Genomic DNA, 23,276 nt, shown 5'->3' on the forward strand with positions numbered 1-23,276 from the left:
TCTCATTTATATATAAAGTTCTGTCAAATCAGTGTTATTCTGCAGTGTGGAATGGGGCTGACTGCAAGGTGGCAGAGTGGTACTTTCTTGGGTGATGGAAACTGTACACATTGAATGGGGCAGTAATGAGAGAGGAGTATAATTTGCCAAAACTCAACTGTACACTTAAAATGTTTGCATGTTATTGTATATAAATTATACCTCAATAAAGTAGATAAAAAGAAAAAGGCAAAATAGAACAGAAAGATGGAACTATGAGTCATACAAAAGTGTAATAAATTTCCAAATGACCACATATTTTTTTCTCATTGAGAGGTGAAATATTATATCCCCTGAATCTGGGTTGACCATGTAACTTCTTTTGCTCAAACGAATATTAACAATATGTGACACAGGCAGAGTTCAAAATGCCCTTGTGTACTGGAGTTCACCTGTTCGATACTCCAGGAACCCTGCAACTTATTCATGTGAGTAAGTCCAAGTTAGCTTTCAAAGTGAGAAATATTTAATACAAGGCCCAGCATTCCCAGCTGACAGAGACCAACCACCAGATATTTAACTGAGGCCATCAACCAACCACTGGCATGGGGCAGGAAAAAATAAAGCCCACTGGAGACTAGTAGAATTACTCAACTGAGCCCAAGCCTACATGACACCTACAGATATACACAAATAAGTCATTATTTTAAACCAATATGACAGCAAAAGGCAATGGATACAAATATTTATGAAATCTGATTCACAGAAAGAAAACCAAAACCTACTATAGAAAAAGAACAGAGATGAAAGCTTGAAAAGCACTGAAATATTTTACTTAAAACTCACTACTAATATCTAGAGACAAAATAAATTTTATACAGTAGGTGGTTCCTAGTTGAGGGGTATTTTAGGCTGCTACACATTATCAGCTGAGAGATGTTATCTTCCTGTAGCGGTATCCAAGATGACAGAAACTGATAAATAGTCTTATACTATCCTTTCCTTAGTCAAGAAAAGGCAATTTGGAAAGGAAAGATGTGTAAAACACCACTGGGTATCACGAAGTACAGTGCAAAAGTTAAAGACAGGGACAAAGAGGTGGGAAAAATAAAACCCAAACAAAATGAAACTCTAAATTTGGTTACTATGGAGAGCTTTGGGCTTGAAATAAAAAGAAAACCAAGTGAGGGTAGGATGTTATCTTGCTCACACGAGAAAATAAAGAAGAAGGGAAATGGAAACAATAATTGCAGTTTTAGAAACATTTACACCTGATACTTCTCTATAAAGGCAGTATATTGTAGCCATTATGAGTATCAAATTTGGAGTCAGACTGTCTCAGTTTGCCTTAAATTCCTCATTTGTAAAATAGGAAAAGTACCTATCTTACAATATACTATCTGTTTACTATTCTGTTATGGTTGTTACTGTTAATGTAATTGAGATTAAAATGGCACACATAAAGTGAACTTAGAGCATGCAATTAGTAAGCACAATACAGTGTGTATAACTGTGATATGGTGAAACATATGTATCAACTCCTTTAATACTTAGAAAACTTTCATTATGCCCATCTTGCAGATGAAAAGCTAGGCCCAGAGATGGCATGTAATTTGTCCAAGGCCACATAACTAATAAATGTCAGAGACAAACTCTGAAGCCAGGAGATACAGATCTAGCATCTGTGTTCTCTCTCAACTATTATAAGGTACTAGCTTCAACAGAATGGGACTCAATGACAGAATACAGAGATAGAAATACTGGAAAGCTGCATAGGAGGAAACTGACCCCTATTTTTAAATCATATGTAAAAATCAATTCCAAAAGGACTGTCGATCTTAATGTGAAAAGTAGAAGAAAAAAACTCCAGAGACACACAAGATCATCTTTATGATCATTAGCAAATAATTTCTTAAACAGAATACAAAAAGCACAAACCATATAGGAAATGATTATGTAGAAGATAATCTTCAGAACTTTTTTCATCAAAATCATTTGAGACTGACTGCAACAAAGGAGTTAAAAAAGATATGCTACACATATAATGAACAAAAGGCCCATAATCAAAAAGCTAAAAAAAGTAAGATAAAAAATCATAAACCAATGGAAAACATAGACTTCATAAAAGAAGATATCCAAACAACCATAAAAATATGAAAAAGCATTCAACCTTATTGGTCATCAGGGAGATACGAAATACAATGAAGATACCACTACACATACATCATAATGACTAATTACAAAACCTAATAGAAGGAAGTGTTGGTGAAAATGTGTGACTATGAGAACTCTAAAACACTGCTGATGGGACTATAAACAAGTAACCTGGAAAACAAGCTTCATCTACTTCAGTTAGATATATGTACATCCTATGACTCAGTATTTCACTCAAAGGTATACACCCATCAGAAATACTTGTACATATACTCCAAGAGATTTGCACAGCAATATCAGTGCAGTGTCATTCATAATAGCCCCAAACAGGAAATAATCCAAATGCCTATCAACAGATGACTAAATACAGTATGTTCATACAATAAACTACAATGAAAATGAATGAACTACACACTCAAATCTCATAAATAGTGAAAGAGGCCAGACAAAAATACATACACAGTGTTTGATTCCACAAAGTTCAAAAAAAGCCAAGACTATGCGATTATAAATTCATACTTTTGAAAAAAAAAATAATAATAAATTCATACTTTTGAGAGGGACAGAAGTGGAACTTGAAAAAAATTATCATAAAGGTTTAGGGTGATATAATGTTTCTATTTATTGTCCTGGATACATTGACTTGTGTAATTCATTGGAATGTACCTTTGTGACTTGGGTTTTTTTCCCTATGTATGTTATAATTTAATAAAAATTGATTTTAGAAATATAGTCATACCATGTTAAAAAAAAAAAAGCACTGAGCAGCTAGTTGTTCCCCAAAAATATCTTAAAAATAATGATGTAGTTCGCATACTGTTATTTTCATATTATCCAAGTCTTATTTTTAAATCACAAACCACCTCTCCCTCCCTGCTTCATACTTGCCTGCCTAAGCCTACTCTGTGTGGAACCCCATTACAGAGCTGAGCTATCTCAACCTCCATCTGAAGAAGCACAGCCTAGCTAATACTTATAAATGTTCTGACTTGCAATATGGCAACAGTTTTATTATATATAATAAAACTATACAAAGGTGACTAAATAGTGTGATTGCAGGGCAATAAATTGTTCTAATCTCCCCAATCAGGAGTACAAAAACAAAGAGCACCAAAACTAAACCAAAATAACAAGAAACAATTCCAACAAAGACATCTTAAAAAAATATATATATATATATATATGTGTGTGTGTGTATATATACATAGCAAGCAATCCTTCAAAACCCTAAAAGGTTGTTATTAATATAATAATATTACTGGTAGAAGTGCGATCTACAAAAGCTCAACAGCTATGTGGGAGGCACAACAGGATGCAAAAGAGGACACCTTAGTATTCTATAAGCCACAGAAATGAAAAGAATATGAACTGCTGCTGCGAAGTCACTTCAGTCGTGTCCAACTCTGTGCGACCCCATAGACGGCAGCCCACCAAGGCTCCTCCGTCCCTGCGATTCTCCAGGCAAGAACACTGGAGTGGGTTGCCATTTCCTTGTCAAATGCATGAAAGTGAAAAGTCAAAGTGAAGACACTCAGTCGTGTCAGACTCTTAGCGACCCCATGGACTGCAGCCCACCAGGCTCCTCTGTCCATGGGATTTTCCAGGCAAGAGTACTGGAGTGGGTTGCCATTGCCTTCTCTGGAATATAAACTGATGAGTCAGCCAATGGTTTGTAAAATCAAGACAGTCTCAAATCCTCCAAATCAAAGTATAAAAAACTGCATGCAAATGTGACACTAAACAAGTCTATCAATAATGGCCTAAGACCTCAAAGTCCCTGAAATATCCAGCAAACACCCTCTTCCGGAAGGTAAAAAACTTCATACTGAAGGAAAACTTCTGAAACTGAAACCAAATTGAACTGGGCAGAAACACTGAAGTTAAGAGGGAGAAATGGTTCAGATAAGGGGAGAAGGGGAAGTTGGGAGGTAGTGATGCTCAGAGGGAGCAAATCCCAGGAGAAACAACAACAAAATGTAACATTTAAAACTGAGAACACCACCTCAAAATTCAAGACCTGAAGACCCACAGGGGTAGAACAGAGAAAGGCTGAAGCCAGAAATATCATTATGAGCCAGACCTAGTTCTAAGAAAGACTGGATATATAGAAAGGTCATATCTGAGTTCTCTGTTTCAAAGAGAAAGTATATAAAGACCAAGTGGGGAAAGTTATCCTGTCCTACCTCCAACTCCCCCAAGACCATAAAAACAATCTCTTAATAGCCCAAAAAACTATCTTATTTAAATGTGGAGAACAAAAAGAATATGAACTGCATAAAAAATTACTATGAAGAAAAAAGAAGAGAATAAAACACGGAAAATGACAGAAATATTAAAAAAAAAAAAAGGAATAATATAGGAAGTGGGAAAGGAGATCCAGTAAACTTATAATTGGAAACTTGAAAAAGAAAACTTATGCAATCAAGCAAAATAATTCAAAATAATTATTCTAAGAAAGCAACTTTTCTCAAATTAAGAGGAGTGAATGCAAATATTAAAAAGGTTTACAGTATATTTGGGGAAACTGACCCCAAAATAACCAACCAAATGTTATTATAGTAAAACTATTGGATTTTAAAGATAATAAATTCCTTTGGAAAACCAGATGATAACTTCAAGTCACTTATTACAGAAAGAAAATCAGGATGGCATCAAACTTGCTTTGACAGCAATATTTTTACCCTAAAAAAAAAAAAACAAAAAATAAAAACAGAACAATATGTTTAATACTTAGGTAAATGTATTTAATAGCCAAAGGATGTAAAGAAGTCAAACTGGCCTTCAGGTATAGACTATAGATGGATAAATTACAAATTATGCAAGATATAGGAAGATGTCTTTTTCCATGACCCTTTCTGAAGAATCTCTTAGGGATGAGCTTCAGAAAACTAAGAAACGTGTGGAGACATTTCAGATAAGATCTGACTAGAAGCAGGATACATAACCTTTGTTACATAGTCTTGTTAGTTTACTTTTAGGCTTTCCTTCCTCCTTTTTTATTATTTGCGGTATCTCTGATTAATAATAAATTCATGTACCCAATCTGCCTCTGAAATGCATCATGCAATTTATTTATCCTTTCTGGATTTTTAGAATTACTTTTTATCTGCCAAATGCAGAACTGCTGAGATGATAAGGCTCTTTATGGGATCATGTAAGTAACAAACTCCTTTTGAGGGAAAAAATATGTGATTCTACAAGTTAATTCTACACAGTTAAAACACATTTGATAAAGACCCAAAAGTATAAAAGTTCAATGACAGACACCTGGCTTTATAGCTTATGGAAAAACAAACAACTAAGAAATACATTAACTGACCTATGGGATAATATAAAATTATCAGTACTAACCTGATAAGCTCTGTTTATTTGACTGGCTGCCCAACTAGCATATTTCATGTTGTCTTTTTTTGTTTTTGCACTTGCTTTTGGATTAGAAGCAATATGACTTGCAGACTAAAAACAAACAAAAAAAACATTAAGAACTATTTTATTCCTTTTATGTAGCCAAGACAATCAAAAGGTCACAGTTGCAATGGGCTGATAATTAAGAGTTTTTAAAAATTGTGCAATTTTTAATGCAAAGTTGAATAAATTAGTGTTTACAAATGAAAACATATTTTCAAACAGAATAATCCAAAGAAGTGATAGCTTAAAAAACATCTAAAATTATTTTATTAGTTATCTACCACCATTCTGGAAGGTGAAATTGCATTATCACTTAAATACTACAGGATATTACTGGTGTAATTTCTTATTAATGAATTACTTCAGTTTTTCTATTTCAGAATTATAGAATTACTGAATATTAACATAAGGAGCCTCAAAAACAATTTAATCCAACTTCCTACCTTAACATGTGAAAAACAGTGAAGTCCAAAAGGAGTAAACTGACTTAAAGTAAGTTAACAAAAGTCTTAGAAACAAAGAGATCATCACTTCCAATCTATTTCTGTTTTCACTATACCAACAGTTTCCAAACTGTGTTCCATAACCAATTAAATTCACCCTTTCCTTTTTAAAAACTGTATTTAAACAAAGGACTGGTACTCTGGGATCCATGAAAGAATCTGTAAACCCTCATAATCATATTTTAATTTTTAACTGTATGTATTTCTGGTAAGAGAAAGATTTAATTTTTATCTTATGCTTAAATATATCTTATTCTTAAGAGGATCTGTTCATTGTGGTTTCTTTTATACCTAGCCTACGCTATAAGCTTTTTCCTTCTGTCTTCTTCTCTGCCACTAAGGAATTTATACGCCAAAATCTGATTTTTAAACTTTTATGTCTTTAATGTTACCTTTTCAGTATGAATGTCAGCAAATGCAGTAGTTAAGAAAATGTCTCTGGAGTCACTATGGAGTCAACTGCCTGAACTGGAATCCCAGCTCAATCTTTTAATAGCTTGTGTTCAACCTTGGGCAAATTAATCAGAATGCTCTGTGTCTTAGTTTCACTTTCCGTGAAATAGTAGTATTAATAATAACGTACCTTCTCAAATAGTTGATGTGAGAATTTAATAACTTACAATAAAAAACAGACCTCATAACAGAGCCTGACACACAAAGTGCTGTGTACTTTTACTATTTAATATTCATTACCTATTTTTAAAAATTAGCATTTACTGTATTTGGTAAAAATAGACATTGCTACCATATTGTATGTACAAGCTACTGTAACTGGCACTGGTAGAATACAGAAGTAGTTTTTTGAAACTCCTTTTAACTGTTTCATAATTCTATTTTGCCATTTCTTTGCTGAAAATTATTTCATTTATGTTTCTTCCCACCTCCATTTCTACAATCAATTCTTTTTCACTAGGCTCCAGCAAAACATTCATCCAAAAGTCCACGAAAAGACTAAAATAAATTAAAATTTCAAAGAACTGGCCTATTAATGAAGTTTATTTTTATAGTCATTCTGACTGTAGAAAGGAGCTCATTTTATTTAATTTTGAAGTTCAGCAAATTCTTCCTCTATTTCCCATAGCTACTGTTAATTGACTTTTTCTAAGCTCATCATTTGGCATACATAAACAAAAGAAATATTTAATTACATGCCTGCCATAAATAATTTCCAAACTGTTTGTCTATACCATAAAAAAAAGTTTTAATTTGGCTGGAGTTTTACTTCTAATATATCTTTTATTTAAAAATATATCAAACAATTATAATTTAAGTAAGAAATATTAATACAATGTTGGGCATAAGGCCAAGAATAACAAAACAAGAAACACATAACATAGCTTTGTATCTGCTATTTAATTTTACAAAGGCAAATTTAAATTCTGATAAAAGACAATTTACAATGAAATGTCAAATAGCTAGGCTTTATTAACATTCAAAAATATAACTGCCTTATAACCTGTTGCTCATAATTAACTAGAGGAAAAACATCATATGCTTATCAATGAAATACAAAAAAAAAAAAGAAGTGATAAACTTGGACAGGTAATGGACTTTAAATGACATTTCATAAAATAACGTTAAACATGTACCTCAACTCACCATGTAAAGTCCAAACAAAGCTCTCATATTTCTGTTGTTCAGTTTCAATGCCTGTGCAAAATACTTTCTTGAAAGTTCGAGATTTTCAAGTCCACCTTGGGTATATTTAACCTGTTAAAAATTACAGAGTGCTGAAACCTGTTTATTTTACTACTTTGAAATATAGCATGCTTCATCATACCATAGGCATTAGTAACTGAAACAGATATTTCTGTAAACAAACGCAAGCTGTTAAAAGAATTCATCTTAAAGGTGCAGAGCTAATCTAAATTTTAAGTATAACATAACTCCCAAAACCATTCTATGAACATCAAGATCACTGAGTAGTTTTTAAAATTAAAAACTGTTGCCAATATAAAAAAGCCAGGCTTGCAATTGCTTTATACTTTCTATTTTCTATTACTATACTAGCATTATAAACCTAGAATTCATACTAACTTGTCCTTTCCTAGTTGCACTGACATTCCTTAACAATGAAGTCCTTTTAACCTTATAGGAGTCAACTGTATTGCTATCCTTAACAGTTAGGTTCCCAAAATAATGACCTAAATATAAATTTCCTGAAATATGGATGTAAAAGTCATAATCATTGTAAATGCCTTAAAAGCCATTAAATGGTGATAACTGTGACATAATTCATAATTTAAAAAGAATACACTATGCAATTTAAAAATACAATTAAAAAAGACTTTCACTATTTTAAATAAGGGCATTTAATTGAAAAATCAGTATTTCCATTACAATATTAACAATTTAAAACTTTTACTTTCACAAATCAATTTTCATCATATGTCTTAAATATTTATACACTTGCTTGACATTAAGGACATATTCTTAGTTCCACAATATACACCACCAACAAAACTAAAATCATGTAAAACTAGTTTTTGAAAACACTTACTTCAGCATACTGCTGACAGTATAAGTGATTGTAAGGATTAGTCATCATAAGCTCCTCTAAACAAAAGGCTGCTTTAGCATAGCTGAAAAACACCAATTTTAAAAGTCATGAATAGTATGTCAGTTACACCATAAAATGATTTTAAAACAATTTTAGCGATATTATACATTTTATTCCCAAAATAATTTAAAGTTTTATTAGTACTTATCTTGAATTCATAAATACAAATAATACCACTTTTTTAAAAATGAAATGGATAAACAGAAGCTTAAATCCTAAAGCAGTCTATGATCAAAAGACATTACATTTTCAAAATTGGTCCACTACAATGACATTCAAACATTATTAACAACATAGTCTCCAAGATCCTGGATCAGTTTATACGTAAAATAAGTTCCAGAAATCCACTGATAATTTAATATTCAAATAGCTAAAGTATGATCAGGAAATAAACATTTTATTAAATATTCTCTATTCATTAAAAATCTTTCACAGACATGTATCTACCAACCTGTTCTATGACAAAGACCTTAAGATTTTTCATTACTTAAGGTTACTATCATATACAAAATTATGACAAAGTTACAAATTTCTAAGCCCATGAAAAATAGATCAAGTTAGTGGTTTTGATATGCACTCTACTACTACTTAATCATGTGGCAGAGAAACAAAATCTTTACTAAAAAACCTAAAGAAAAAATTGCCTCAAAGGGCTCTGGAAAAACAGCTTTATCCCACATGACTATAATTTACTCCTTAATGTATTTTATATGTTTAGGTCATGTAAATATCCTTAATATTTACAGGAAATCCTGTAAAGAACACAGGTTTTATAAGGTTTAGTCCCAGTGAGGAAGTGATGACATTGTAACAGAAAAAAGGCTACTAAAATTAATTTTGACATTTGTCAACATAAAAAGGTACCTATTTTACACTAATGTCTGATATTCTCACTTTTCAAAATATGTAGGCTGTTGTTTCACACGTGCAAAACTAATAATAGATAACTGTTTTTATGTGTTTATTATGTATCATGTACCTTCTGGCTGTTACAAATATTAACTCATTTAATTCCATCAATACCTTAGGAAATAAGCAGAAAACCTATATTCTTAACTACTAAGCATACTGCCTATATGCACTACACACTACAATGAAAAATTGTGGTGGTGATGGTATTTAAGAATATGTCAATAGTAACATAAAAAGGGATACAGCAAAGGGATACAGCAATCAAACCCAAAGGGCCAAAGGACCCAAAAACACCCTCCCCAAATGATCTCCCCAAATCACAGCATTTTAGATTTATTAATGATCTTATTCAAAGATAATTCTCATGAAAAATCACACTGCTATTTAACCCTTTTCATTTTTATGCCCCAAACCTAGTATTAGTTCTTAATGTATGATAGCTATACAATTACTGAACAAACTGAGTGAACGTCTAGAACAAAATTATTGTGACTATCAATCTGATATTTATTCATCACTGTATAGAAAAGGAAGTCATCTCTACCTTAAACACTCAAGTTCATCAAAAAGATAATTCCCTTCTAAATATGTTCCTTTAACTAGGGTAACACCAAAAATTCATGTTAACTCTAAGAACAAACGTTCTCAGAGATTTAAGTGGTTGAGCAAAATTGTGACTCTTGATTCTTACATAGCATTAAGTAAGATAAAATGGGTATACAGGAGTTTTTAATGAAAAATTAATGCCAAGATATTTTTGTCAAAAATTATTTAGTATTAACATCACATACAAGGAGGGGATACCTTCCCCCAATTTTACAAAATATAAAATCAAACAAATTTTGTGGATAAAGTATAGAATCAAATAAACTTAGAGCTGGAAGGAGCAAGAAATGGCCTAATCCAGTTTTTCTCAGGCAGTGGTGCCCAAGAGCACCGAGCCATAAGAAAGTGATTTAAGTGACGACTATTTTCAAAATTCTCCGAAGGATGGTATATATCATCCAGATGGTATTGACCATTCCAGATACTTATATTAATTTATTATATACAACAACTCAATGAAATTAAGATTTAGAGAAGTAAAAATACTGAGAATCCATTTAAAATAGAATAACCACTGTTATTACTACATTAGAGTGAGCAACTAAAGTGTTTGTGAAGTTATTCTGTTCCACATAAAAGCATATGTATAGGTTACAGTATTTGCTCCTAGATTGCTTTATCAGTATTATGATTTTTCCTTACGAGATCTTGATAATTCCCTTTGTTATAGAATCTTACAGTAAAGCTGGACCTACAATAATGACATTCATAATTAACTTTTAAAAACTGCTCCTTGCTGATAGCCAGTTTTAACAATAAATCACATTAAAAAGAAATTCAGTATCTTTGTTTAAAATACACAATTCTGTTTATAATGTATTATTGGGGTTAAGGCAAAAACTGTAAGTTTTTATATTTAGAACAAGTGTCTCAATATGATCAACCGGTGTGAAATATACCAGTGGAATAACTGTATCTAGAATTTATAAATCGAAGCAAATTTAAATAAAAGCAACTTAAAGATATTAAAAATGTATGTGGCAAAAATTTATATCCCCTTTTCTCTATAAAAACACTAAATAGACTGAGATTAGCATCCTACTGTGGAAATCTGTTTTGAGTAAAAAAGTCTAGATCTAGATTAGCAATCTGCCTGTGATTTACTATAACTATTAAAATGCAGAAAAGAATTTCAGAATGTTAAATATATCAAGCAATTCCTAATTTGCTACATTTTTGCCACTGTGTCCACAAAACTCTGGTAAACTGATATCTGACAATAACTTACCACTTCTACCAAAAACATCCCATCTACCACAATGACTAGCCGAAACAAATTAAATGAATTAAGTGAACATTCTAATTTTCAAATAGCTTCAAAAAATATGAAGATATTTATTTTCACTCACCCTAAATCTAAAATATTCTTTCTAAATGTTCAATTAGAAAAAGTAAACAGTCATTTTGTAAATAACTAGCTTCAAGACCAAACGGAGCTTTGTAATACAAGACAAAAGAATATGCAGAACATAATTATCATTTCCCATAAAAAGAAATTACTTTTCAGGTGTTGTTCTGTCTTTGTATGTCTTGACTTCTGGTGATTCTTCCAAGATTCTATCCAACAATATCTCAATAAACTCTTTAGAGACCCAAAACAAAGCAAAACTGAATGTGGTTATTACAAGATGAAGCAAATAATAAATTTAGTGATAGGTTAAAAATACAGTATAACCTATTTAAGAACTATAAAAATATTTCAAATACATGCAAAAAAGTAAAACTGATAAAAGAAGTAGAAGAAAGAAGAGATAATATATTTATATAGTTCTTAGAGGATAGAAAACCTGAAAGCAATATAAATTGATATATCTAGCCATCTAAAAATATAAACTTTCTGTAAGTTAAAAAAATCAGTATTAGCTGATATCACTTATATAAAGAGCTCCTAAAAAAAGTGCAACCAATTTTCACCTATTAAAAGCTGCAAGGATTAAAAAGAACAATAGCACTCACTGTTGTTAAGGGGACACTCTAATAACTCTGCTGTGAGAGTAAATTGATACTACCTTTCTAGTGAACACCTAGGAATGATTTATCAAAATCACTAAAAAACGCATATATCATTTAATCAAGTAATTCTACTTTGAGGAATTTAGCCCAAGGAAACAATTAAAAATAAAGACAACCATTACATGCATGTGTAACTGAATCAATGTGCTATATGGCTGAAACTAACACTGTAAATCAACTATACTTCAATTAAAAACAAACAAAACAATGCTGAGTTTCCAATTCATGAATTTGGTATTATTTAGGTGCTCTTTAATTTCTTTAATTAATGTTTTGTAGTTTTCAGCACACAAACAATTTACATTTAAAAAAAATACACGTCCCAAAGTGTTTTATGCTATTATGAATGCTTTCTTTTAATTTAAAACTGCGACTGTTTGTTGCCAGTATTTACAAATATGATTTTTATATAAGTGATATCCTATCTGCAGGTTTACTGTACTTACTAGTTCTAGTGACTTTTTTGTAGACTCTGTAGAATTTTCTAAATTGGCAATCATGCCATCTATAAATAACATTTTACTTCTTAAAAACAAATAGAATAAAATGAAGATAGTACATCATTACTATATTTTACTAAGAAATCAGTTAGGAATACCAGGGTTAATTAATAAGATGGAATAATATTAAAATCACATTGTGGAATATTTTCTGTAATAAGGAATTTTTGATAAAATATAACTAAGTGAAAATCATAAGCTACAAAAGATAATTGTTCCTTTTTATTTCAAGGGATATTGAAGGAAAAAAATCAAATATAAACTGTAGTTAATTTAGGATGATGCAATTACACATGATTTTGGTCTTTGTCTTTATTCTTTATTGTGTTTTCCAAATTTTCTGTATTAGGTACTTCTTTAAAGAAAATATTTCCTTGATGATTTGAAATTTCTGTAGATGGTTTTAATCACAAAATCTTCAAGAGGTACAAAACATAAATAACTACCATCTGCTTTAGGGACAAATTAAAACCACTGTTAATTTTTTTTTTTTTACTGCACTCCAAAAATTCAGTTCATGTTATTTAAATGGTTAGATAGCACCAGTGACTCAATGGACATGAATCTGAGCAAACTCTGGGAAATAGTGGAGGACAGAGGAGCCTGGCGTGCTGCAGTCCATGGGGTCACAAAAGAGTCAGACACGACTTAGCAGCTGAATATCAACAACAATACTTTATAAATGTTGACTTTAAAACAATGAAAATAGGAAACATGACCATTTAACCAAATACACTACCACTCTTACACATATAAGAGAAATCTAACTACATTTACAATCATATAAACATCTCCATATATATACTTAACATGACTCAGGAAATAACTTCCTATTAAAAAACAAAGAGCATCTGATAGCCAGCATGTATAACAGAACTGAAAAATGGTTCCCAGAATACAGTACACATTCATTAAATGACAGCTATTACTTTTATTTTAGCTCCCACTATTATTAGAATTATACATATAACTACCTTAACTCTTCATTTTACATATACATATAGCCCTGAACAAAGGCAAGAGACAAGTGTCTTCATTCAATTTTATTTCCTGTGTCAGCTATTTTGTACTATGAGAATGAGGTTAAGTATTCTAAGTATTCATGCACAATAAGAATATGCGCATGAGAATCTGATTCTATTCTCTCAAAAGGGATGAAAGAAACAATCTGATATACTTCAGACTCAGAACTAAGGAAAACAAAACAAAACAAAACCTGCCTCCAGATAGAGGTTAGCATTAATGCTGTGATATTAGAAAACTTGCACTAAGACTGGGCTAATCCTCTCACACTGGGATTTCCTCCTGTCACTGCAGCAATGAAAAAAAAAGCTAACAAAAACATTAAATACCCAATAAGCAAGTTCCTACAACATTCAACATTCTTGATTATTCTTGGTTTTTCACCCAGGCAACAGAATGCTTCTACTTCAGAAGAGTTGATTCTCTTCATGCTAAGGCTAATAAATGCATACAATTGACAGAATTTTTCAACAGCAGGGAGTATAACACTCTTTGTATATAAGAACAATTTAAATTCTAAAAATTCACAATTTTGATTCACTAAAAATAACCTTAGCTCAGCAAATACATGCCTTTCTAATTTCAAAGAATGCCCTCTGGATTTAAAAGAAAACTTATTTCCCAAAAAAAAATAATTTAGCAAAACACAATTGACCTACTTAAAACAATTCACATATTATAACCAACAAATTGTCAATTTATTTATTTATTTTGTTAATTTGACACAATTCATATCTTCTCACCAATCCTTCAGAAACTACTATACCTCCTGAACTTATATAGTGATGAAAATTGCATTTCTTAGCAAAATTTTATGTGTTTAATGACTTACTCATGTTCATTGATATAAAGTTCTGCAAGTTCATGCCAGGCTTCTTGGTCTCCAACAAATCTGGTGAGAGTAAGGGGAAAAAAAATTAATGTGTAGATATTCTGTAAATGAACAGCATGGAAGCAAAAAGGAAATCAAATGCAAATTCCATTTTAATTAAAAAAGATTTATCAGAATAACAAAACACAATCCTCTTGTAAGACACTCACTGTTCCAGATACTCATTCAGTTCCCGAATCGCCTCCACATTTTTCCCCTGGGCTTTTCGAATGGCAATCTTACGCTTTCTTGCAGCCTGTGGGTTGACATTAATAAAGGATTAGGCCTTCATGATTCCCTGGGTTTTTGTAAAGAAGGTAATTTGACTGTGCAAATTATTATCTCAATGCCAATGAAATTCCATTGTAGAACTACTGCTTATTGAGAGTTTATAAACATACCCCATGACATCCCACTGGGGAGTTCAAACATTCCTCTAACAATCACATGTGCTTTACTTTTGATGTACACAATATATGCATCATTTCATTCAAATAAATAACCATCCAGATTTGGATAATTACAAGCCAGCAGGGAATCTTAATCTTTATCCAGACTAAAGTCCTTTACTCTGTCTCATTCATAAGATCTGTATCTTAAGAGATAGAGGGATAGTGGAGATTAGAAAATAATCTTACTGTGGCCACTTGAATGTCATTATACAAATATGGCCTCTAATAACTTTTTTCACAATTTTAAGAGAAAAATCTAGCTAAAAGTCTTTCAAAAGAATAAAATGGGTTCTGAAAGAAATATTTTTATAATATACAAAACATTTAAAACTTGCATCTTAAAGCTTTTCAAATATAAATAGAAAAATAAATGCCATTTGTTTACACATTAATCAAACACATAATGAACATCTGTTGTTTGCCAGGTACTGTGCTAGACAGTGAAAATAAGAATAAAAAAAGGAATAGATAATTCCTTTCGGGAGTTAAGTCTGATAAGAGAAAGATACATCAAATAAAAAGACAATGATAGAGGTACCTAGGATATTGTGACAACATAGAAGAGATCCTAACATAGCCTGAGGGGAAGGGGTGGAAAGACAGCAAAGAGGGTTCCAGATGTGATACCTGAACTGAAATAGAAGATGCAAGTAGACATAAAGAAAGCAGAAGAGAAAACTATATGGAAGGAGGACATTGGATATTAGGAAGAACTCAGGAGAAAAAGCAGCACTATGTATAATCAAGACTTTATGTTTGGGGCCACAGTGAACAATCAGAGACTGGAGGGTGCTGTGTGAATTATTAAATTTACATCCCCTTTATCTCTGTTTAATTATGAACATGACTGTCATTCTTTAAAATAACACACACTCCACAAGATATAGACAAGGAGAGTAAAATGAATGAAGCCTCCTTAGATCAAAAGATCTATCTGTCCTGGGGTGGAAAGGTGGACTTTCTGAAAAACTGAAAGTCAAAAAAAATCAGAGAAAATTAAGAGACTTACAATAAATAAAACCAAGCACCATATTTATAATAATAGTGATAATAATATTTTGGTAATGAAAAAAATGACACCTGTTAAAAATATATATCCTGATTATATGGCTCATATCGAAGGCCTACCACAATGCCTGCCACATAGTAAGCAATATTTTTTAAAATAATTTTACTATTTAGAACAATGAAAGGACCATAATAAATACAAGAAGTCTCAATTTATAAAGATTTCAGAAGGAAAGTAAAAGTAAAGTTCTAAAAGTAACTTGCCCCAGTCCTTATAGGATCTTTATCAGTTAAAATGATTTTGTACTGATGCCGTGAAACCCGTTGAAAATACTGCATTCAAATTCCATAAATAAGAGGCAAAAAGTCAAACCATAAACATGAATAGGAACCAGTACTTCTATAGTCATAGTAAGAGATGTGGTATGAACACTGTAATGGACACCATTATTCACAAATGAGTTTCATTTTTTAAAAAATACACCTCATACTAACTTTTTCTCAGTGATTTGACAACAGAATCATGTCTCTACTGTTGAACACACACCAAAGTTTTAGGACAGTAGCATTTTGTAGAATACTGTTTACAAAGCATTACCAGTGTTTCATAGATAATTACTATTTTTAAATGCCTTTTTAAAAAAAAATTAAAAAGCCTTTCATGAATGGAAAATAAGAGGTTTAAACAACCTAAATGCATCAAAAGAGGAAGGATGAGAAGTAGGATCTCAAATTTCTCATTACCATTCTATATTCATTGACCATAGTTCCTGAGAAAAACTGAGATATTACAAATTAACTTGTTACTATTACTTTGAATCATGGATATTTGTAGTAGGTGGAATACCACAATTTTAAAATAATGTAAAACAAAAAAAAAATTGGTATTAACTTTTTAATAGTCTATTTTAAAAACTAAAAGAGTTTTCCACCGAACAAACACTTCAGTGAAGTATAAGCAAAGATTTTAAATATAAGGTTTTATTAACCAATTTGGGAAACATGCTCCCAAATCTCTACTATATAAGCAATATACTGTTAAACCACTCTAAACCTAAGATACAATATCCTATCTCCTAGTATTCTAAGGTTAAAGACAAACTTTTCAACTATACAAAATCAGTCTTCTTAATGAAACTACACATGACAGTTTAAAGAAAAACCTACATGGCAATCAGTATCATACATGCAACAATATATCATTAATTCACACACAACAGTCCTTCTACAGAAAAATAATACAACATTTTGGAAAACAAAAAACTTCACTTATCATGATCATTTAAAAAGACTACTAAGCAGGGATTTCATTTCCAGCCAAGATGAAGTAACAGGGAACAGTTTTATCCTCTTGCCTGAAAATACCAATTGTAGCTATATATAAATATATATGTAACAACTATTTTTAAGGCAGAGGACAACAGGCAAAAAAAAAAAAAAATAAGAGATGATTCCTGACAGGCAGAAACAAACAAGGTGAGCCCTATTTTTATTGCCCTGGTTCACTGTTTTGAGTTTCAAGGGTGCTGTGCAAGAAAAGAAAACCAGGTTGAGCCCAGATGAAGCCATGAGTTCAGAAAGCATTCAAGAGTCCAAGAAGATCAAACATGTTAGAGTTCATGGGGCAGAGTACAGGAAAAGAAAGAAAAATATACAAGACTCTAAAGAGATTTCCCTTGAATCTCCAGGGTTCCCCTTAAGTACTCAGTACTTAATGTACTGATCGGTGCACGTGTATGAGAATACTGATCCCCTGGAGTAGTGAGTAGTACTGATCAGTAGTGACCAGTGTATGTGTACGAGGAAACGTTAAATGCCAAGAAAAGATCTAAAAGAAACATTTAGGGGGAAAAGTGCCCCAGAGCTCACACAAGGCTGGGAACAGTGTCTTTTTCTACCAGCCGGACTGGAAAATGCCATGATTCCTAGGACAGTGGATAGAGTACTAAGATGGACCTATTGGGGAATAATTAGTCCTAGGATAAACAATGTTCTGGGCCTATCTCACAAAGACCCAAAAGGATAAAACTGTTTGTAATTTAATTATATCCTACAAGAAAGAATATTTATATATATATTCATATATATATGAATACAAAAATCAGAAGGGGCAAAGAAAACTTTAGACGATGATGATTCTGTTCACTACCTTAATTGTGGTGATGGTTTCACAGGTGTATACAATCGTCAAAATTTATCAAATTATACATCTTAAATATGTGCAGTCTATTATACATTAATCATACGCCAAAATAGTTTAAATACCATTAGACTAAACATTGAGTCTTAACTATTTATCAATTTCCATTTATATTTCTTTCTCACATTTTTTTCCACATCTTATGAACTATGCAAATGTTTTGAATTCTTCTGAATTTCTTGTTTAGATCGACCTTTGTAAAGTCAGTTTAAGTCAAAAATGAAAACTGCTCCACATTTTACAAGCAATCTTAATAATGGAGTCAGGATTTCTACTGTAAAATATGAAATGCCAAAAAGTTCTTATGATCATAAATTGTTACATATCTCTGTAACATTATCTACTATAGTTAGCTATCAATTTTTTCCTAAAAGACATCTTACATCTTCAAAAAAAAAAAAAATAGGCCACACAGGGCAAGAACCTAGAAAAGGATTAAAGGACTAAGGTCTACCAGTTAAGTACAATGCAGAGCAACCCCTTCCCCAGATGTTGAGACCCAGAAAGACCACTGGCAACAGAGGGAAAGCAGAATTCCAGGTTCTTTTGCTTCCAAGGCTTATTCCATGACCCTGGGAAATATGGCCTTATAAAAGCATCTTCACACTTGGCAGAGAGGCAATTACATCTAATTCCAAAATAAGGGTCATGGCATAAGCCTTAGAGGTCTCAACATCTGGGGTAGAAGGAGTTCTAGGTTGTACTTTACCAGTAAGCCACCTTAGAGTCCCATAATCTCTGGCCTAAGACAGAACAGTCTCCAAATTACATAATTCATCTCTTTTTACCCCTTTCAAACCATCTCCCACATTACTGACAGTTATCTTTAAAACAAAAAATCTGGCGGTACTTTGCCAATCAAATTTGACTTCATGCTCCATTTTCTAAGAATTAAAATTCTGTTATACTCAATATCATGTAATAACCTATACAGGAATAATCTACAAAAAAAACTCAACTTACTATTCTGATACCTGAAACAAAAAGAACATTGCAAATCAACCACAAATTAAAAGAAGAAATCAAAAAAAGAAATAAAAACTTTACTGATAATGCAGAAAAAAAAACTCTGAAGTATAACATACCAGGTTGTTCACAAATATAGAACTTCTTGTACTGCTAATCACTCAGGACAATGAACCAACTAAAAGATATAAAATATTGCCCCTTAAAGCCCTAGCCTTCCTCAGTGGTGAATCAGTGGTGAAGAAGGGGTAGGTTGAACCTATGCAGAGCGCTAGAACCATGCTCTCTTCAACAAGACTAGAAATGAAATTTCATGAAATAACTGCATTAAAGAAGGCAGTTCAAAAAGAAAAAGGTAAGTGGCCTTTTAAGCATATTAAAAGATACTCAGAATCTCTCATAATGCAAATTATATATTTAACTAATTACAATGGCAAAGGTTAAAAATGAAAAAAAGCTGGTAATACACCATGTGGGAGGACACTGGGAAAGAAGCACTCTCATATACCATGTGAGTGAGTACAGATGACTAAAACGCTTTTGTGGAGGGAAATTAGGCAGTATCTTTTAACTGTTAAGACACATGGATCTCCTGACTCAGATTTCACTTCTAGGAATCTATTCTACAAATGACACGCACTGCAACACTGCTTCTGGGAGGAATGTATCAGATACCAAAGGGACTTAACTAGTTCAAGAAAGTTTTTCACCAAAACAAGGATTATACATCCATATACTACAATGCTATGCAGCGACTTAAAGGATGAGATAAAGGATGTGCTGACATAGACTTAGGTAGAGTTTGGGGCTTCCCAGGGAGCTCAATGATAAAGAATCCACCTACCAATGCAGGAGATGCAAGAGATACAGTTCAGCAGGAGTGGGAGGGAGGAAAGGGAGAGATAAAAAAAAAAAGAAGAGACACAGGTTCAATCCCGGGTTGGAAAGATCCCCTGGAAAAGCGAAGGGCAACCCACTTTGGTATTCTTGCCTGAAAACTGCTATGGACAGAGGAGCTGGACACAACTGAGCACTTTCACTTAAAAGGTAGAGTATGCCACCATCTGCATTTCCAACCATTCTCCCTATCAAAAGGGACACATACACATACACACACGCATAAAGACCTATTTGTGTGTGCATGAGAAAAAAATTTCTGGAAAAATTCTTAAGAGACATTTGCCTAAGTGAAGGAGGGCTTGAGATCTGGGATGGGAGGACTTGTTTTTCAACATATACGCTAGTACTGTTTGCAATTTTTAACATGCGTACATACTACTTTTTTCAAAAGAGCATTTCACAATTTTTAAAAAATAGATGAGATGACCCATTTTAGCAACCTCCGTAAATTTGAAACTTCTACTTCAATCACTTTTTTCTTTTCTCCCAAGGTAGGTCGTATACTTTAATAATGCTAAGGTTTACTCATTACATCATGGAATATGATGTCTTTCCCCAGCCCGTCATCTGTCTTAGTTAAGCCATACTCAACCATCAAGGCCTACAAGGCTCAGAAATACTGCAGCAAATCACCAAAGAATCAGGATTTAGCAAGTCTATTTCAAGGTCTACAATCTGTTAAGTATATCATGCTATCTCTCTAAACCAAAGTCAAGGATAATGTCTAAATCATCCTTCTAGTCTCTATACCAAGCACATAGCAAGCACTCAATAAATATTTTTTGAAAGAATAATGAATGCATATGAGAGGGAAAGAGAGTTCCCTAAAACTTTAATGAATAACCTCATTTTTATACTGGATATCCAGGAATACAGGAGCACAAGATCGACGAAAGAGTCATTCAGTCAGTGTTAGACAATGCAAAGCCCTACAGTATAAAAGCTTGAATTATAACTATGGCTATAACCATGAAACTTCTACACAGTAACATTAATGTTTCAGTTCAGTTCAGTCGCTCAGTCGTGTCTGACTCTTTGTGACCCCATGGACTGCAGCACGACAGGCCTTCCTCTCCATCGCCAATGCCCGGATTTTACTCAAACTCGTGTCCATTGAGTCGTGATGCCATCCAGCCATCTCATCCTCTGTCATTCCCTTCTTCTCCTGCCTTCAATCTTTCCCAGCATCAGGATCTTTTCAAATGAGTCAGTTCCTTGCATCAGGGGGCCAAAGTATTGGAGTTTCAGCTTCAGCATCAATCCTTCCAATGCATATTCAGGATTGATTTCCTTTAGGATGGACTGGTTGGATCTCTTTGCAGTCCAAGGGACTCTCAAGAGTCTTCTCCAACACCACAGTTCCAAAGCATCAATTCTTCAGCTCTCAGCATTCTTTAAGACCAACTCTCACATCCATATATGACTACTATAAAAACCATGGCTTTGATTAGATGGAACTTTGTCAGCAAAGTAATGTCTCTGCTTTTTACTATGCTTTTTAGGTTGTTCATAACTTTTTTCCCAAGAAGCAAGCATCTTTTATTTCATCGGTGCAGTCACCATCTGCAGCGATTTTAGAGTCCAAGAAAATAAAGTCTGTCACTGTTTCCACTGTTTCCCCATCTATTTCCCATGAAGAGATGGGACCAGATGCCAGATTTTAGTTTTCTGAATGCTGAACTTTAAGCCAACTTTTTCACTCTCCTCTTTCACTTTCATCAAGAGGCTTTTTAGTTCTTCTTCACTTTCTGCCATAAGGGTGGTGTCATCTGCATATCTGAGGTTATTGCATTTCTCCCAGCAATTTTGATTCCAGCTTGTGCTTCATCCAGCCCAGCATTTCTCATGATGTACTATGCATGTAAGTTAAATAAGCAGGGTGAAAATATACAGCCTTGACATATTCCTTTCCCTATCTTGAACCAGTCTGTTGTTACATGTCCAGTTACATGTCTGTTGTTACATGTCCAGTTCTAACTGTTGCTTCCTGACCTGTGAACAGATATCTCAACAGGCAGGTCAGGTGGTCTGGTATTCCCTTCTCCTTAAGAATTTTCCAGAGTTTGTTGTGATTCACACAGTCAAAGGCATTGGCACAGTCAATAAAGCAGAAGCAGATGTTTTTCTGGAACTCTTGCTTTTTTGACAATCCAACGGATGTTGTCAATTTGATCTCTGGTTCCTCTGCCTTTCCTAAATCCAGCTTCAACAGCTGGAAGTTCATGGTTCACATACTGTGAAGCCTGGCTTGGAGAATTTTGAGCATTACTTTGCTAGCATGTGAGATGAGTACAATTGTGTGGTAGTTTGAGCATTCTTTGGCATTGCCTTTCTTTGGGATTGGAATGAAAACTGACCTTTTCCAGTCCTGTGGTCACTGCTGAGTTTTCCAAATTTGCTGGCATATTGAGTACAGCACTTTCACAGCTTCAGCTTTTAGGACTTGAAAAAGCTCAATTGAAATTCCATCACCTCCACTAGCTTTGTTTATAGTGATGCTTCCTAAGGCCCACTTGACTTCACATTCCAGGATGTCTGGCTTTAGGTGAGTGATCACACCATCGTGATTATCTGGGTCGTGAAGATCTTTTTTGTACAGTTCTTCTGTGTATTCTTGCCACCTCTTCTTAATATCTTCTGCTTCTGTTAGGTCCATACCATTTCTGTCCTTTCTTGTGCCCATCTTTGCATGAAAAAGTTTCCTTGGTATCTCTAATTTTCTTGAAGAGATCTCTAGTCTTTCCCATTCTACTGTTTTCCTCTATTTCTTTGCATTGATCACTGAGGAAGACTTTCTTATCTCTCCTTGCTATTCTTTGGAACTCTGCATTCAAATAGGTATATCTTTCCTTTTTTCCTTTGCCTTTTGCTTCTCTTCTATTCACAGCTGTTTGTAAGGCCTCCTCAGACAACCATTTTGCCTTTTTGCATTTCTTTTCCTTGGGGATGGTCTTGATCTCTGCCTCCTGTACAATGTCATGAACCTCCATCCACAGTTCTTTAGGCACTCTGTCTGTACTGTTTAATGTAAGTAAAGTCTTCCCCTACCAGACTTTATTAGTTCTAGGTCTTATATGGCTTTGTTGTTCTCCCTTAATGTCTACCACAGTGCTTTCTATGGATATGGTAACAGAAATACTGTCTTTATTTTTAGTAACGCCAACACTTTGGTGGCTCCTGACAGATACTCAAATAAATATTTCCAGAAGGACAGAAGGGAC

General features: G+C 33.1%; 1 protein-coding gene across 2 annotated transcripts in view; it reads right to left on the reverse strand.

Annotated features, from left to right (window-relative positions):
* EMC2 (ER membrane protein complex subunit 2) overlaps positions 1-23,276 on the reverse strand; it is a 49,018-nt gene that overhangs the window by 6,314 nt on the left and 19,428 nt on the right. For both annotated transcript variants that reach the window (XM_043880007.1, XM_043880008.1), the window contains exons 6-10: positions 14,700-14,785; positions 14,491-14,550; positions 8,545-8,626; positions 7,644-7,754; positions 5,485-5,589 (exon numbers count right to left, since the gene is read on the reverse strand). In XM_043880007.1, coding sequence (XP_043735942.1) covers positions 5,485-5,589; positions 7,644-7,754; positions 8,545-8,626; positions 14,491-14,550; positions 14,700-14,785 — 444 coding nt within the window. The remainder of the gene's footprint in view (positions 1-5,484; positions 5,590-7,643; positions 7,755-8,544; positions 8,627-14,490; positions 14,551-14,699; positions 14,786-23,276) is intronic.

Source organism: Cervus elaphus, chromosome 21, assembly GCF_910594005.1.
Source record: "Cervus elaphus chromosome 21, mCerEla1.1, whole genome shotgun sequence".
Taxonomy (NCBI): Eukaryota; Metazoa; Chordata; class Mammalia; order Artiodactyla; family Cervidae; genus Cervus; species Cervus elaphus.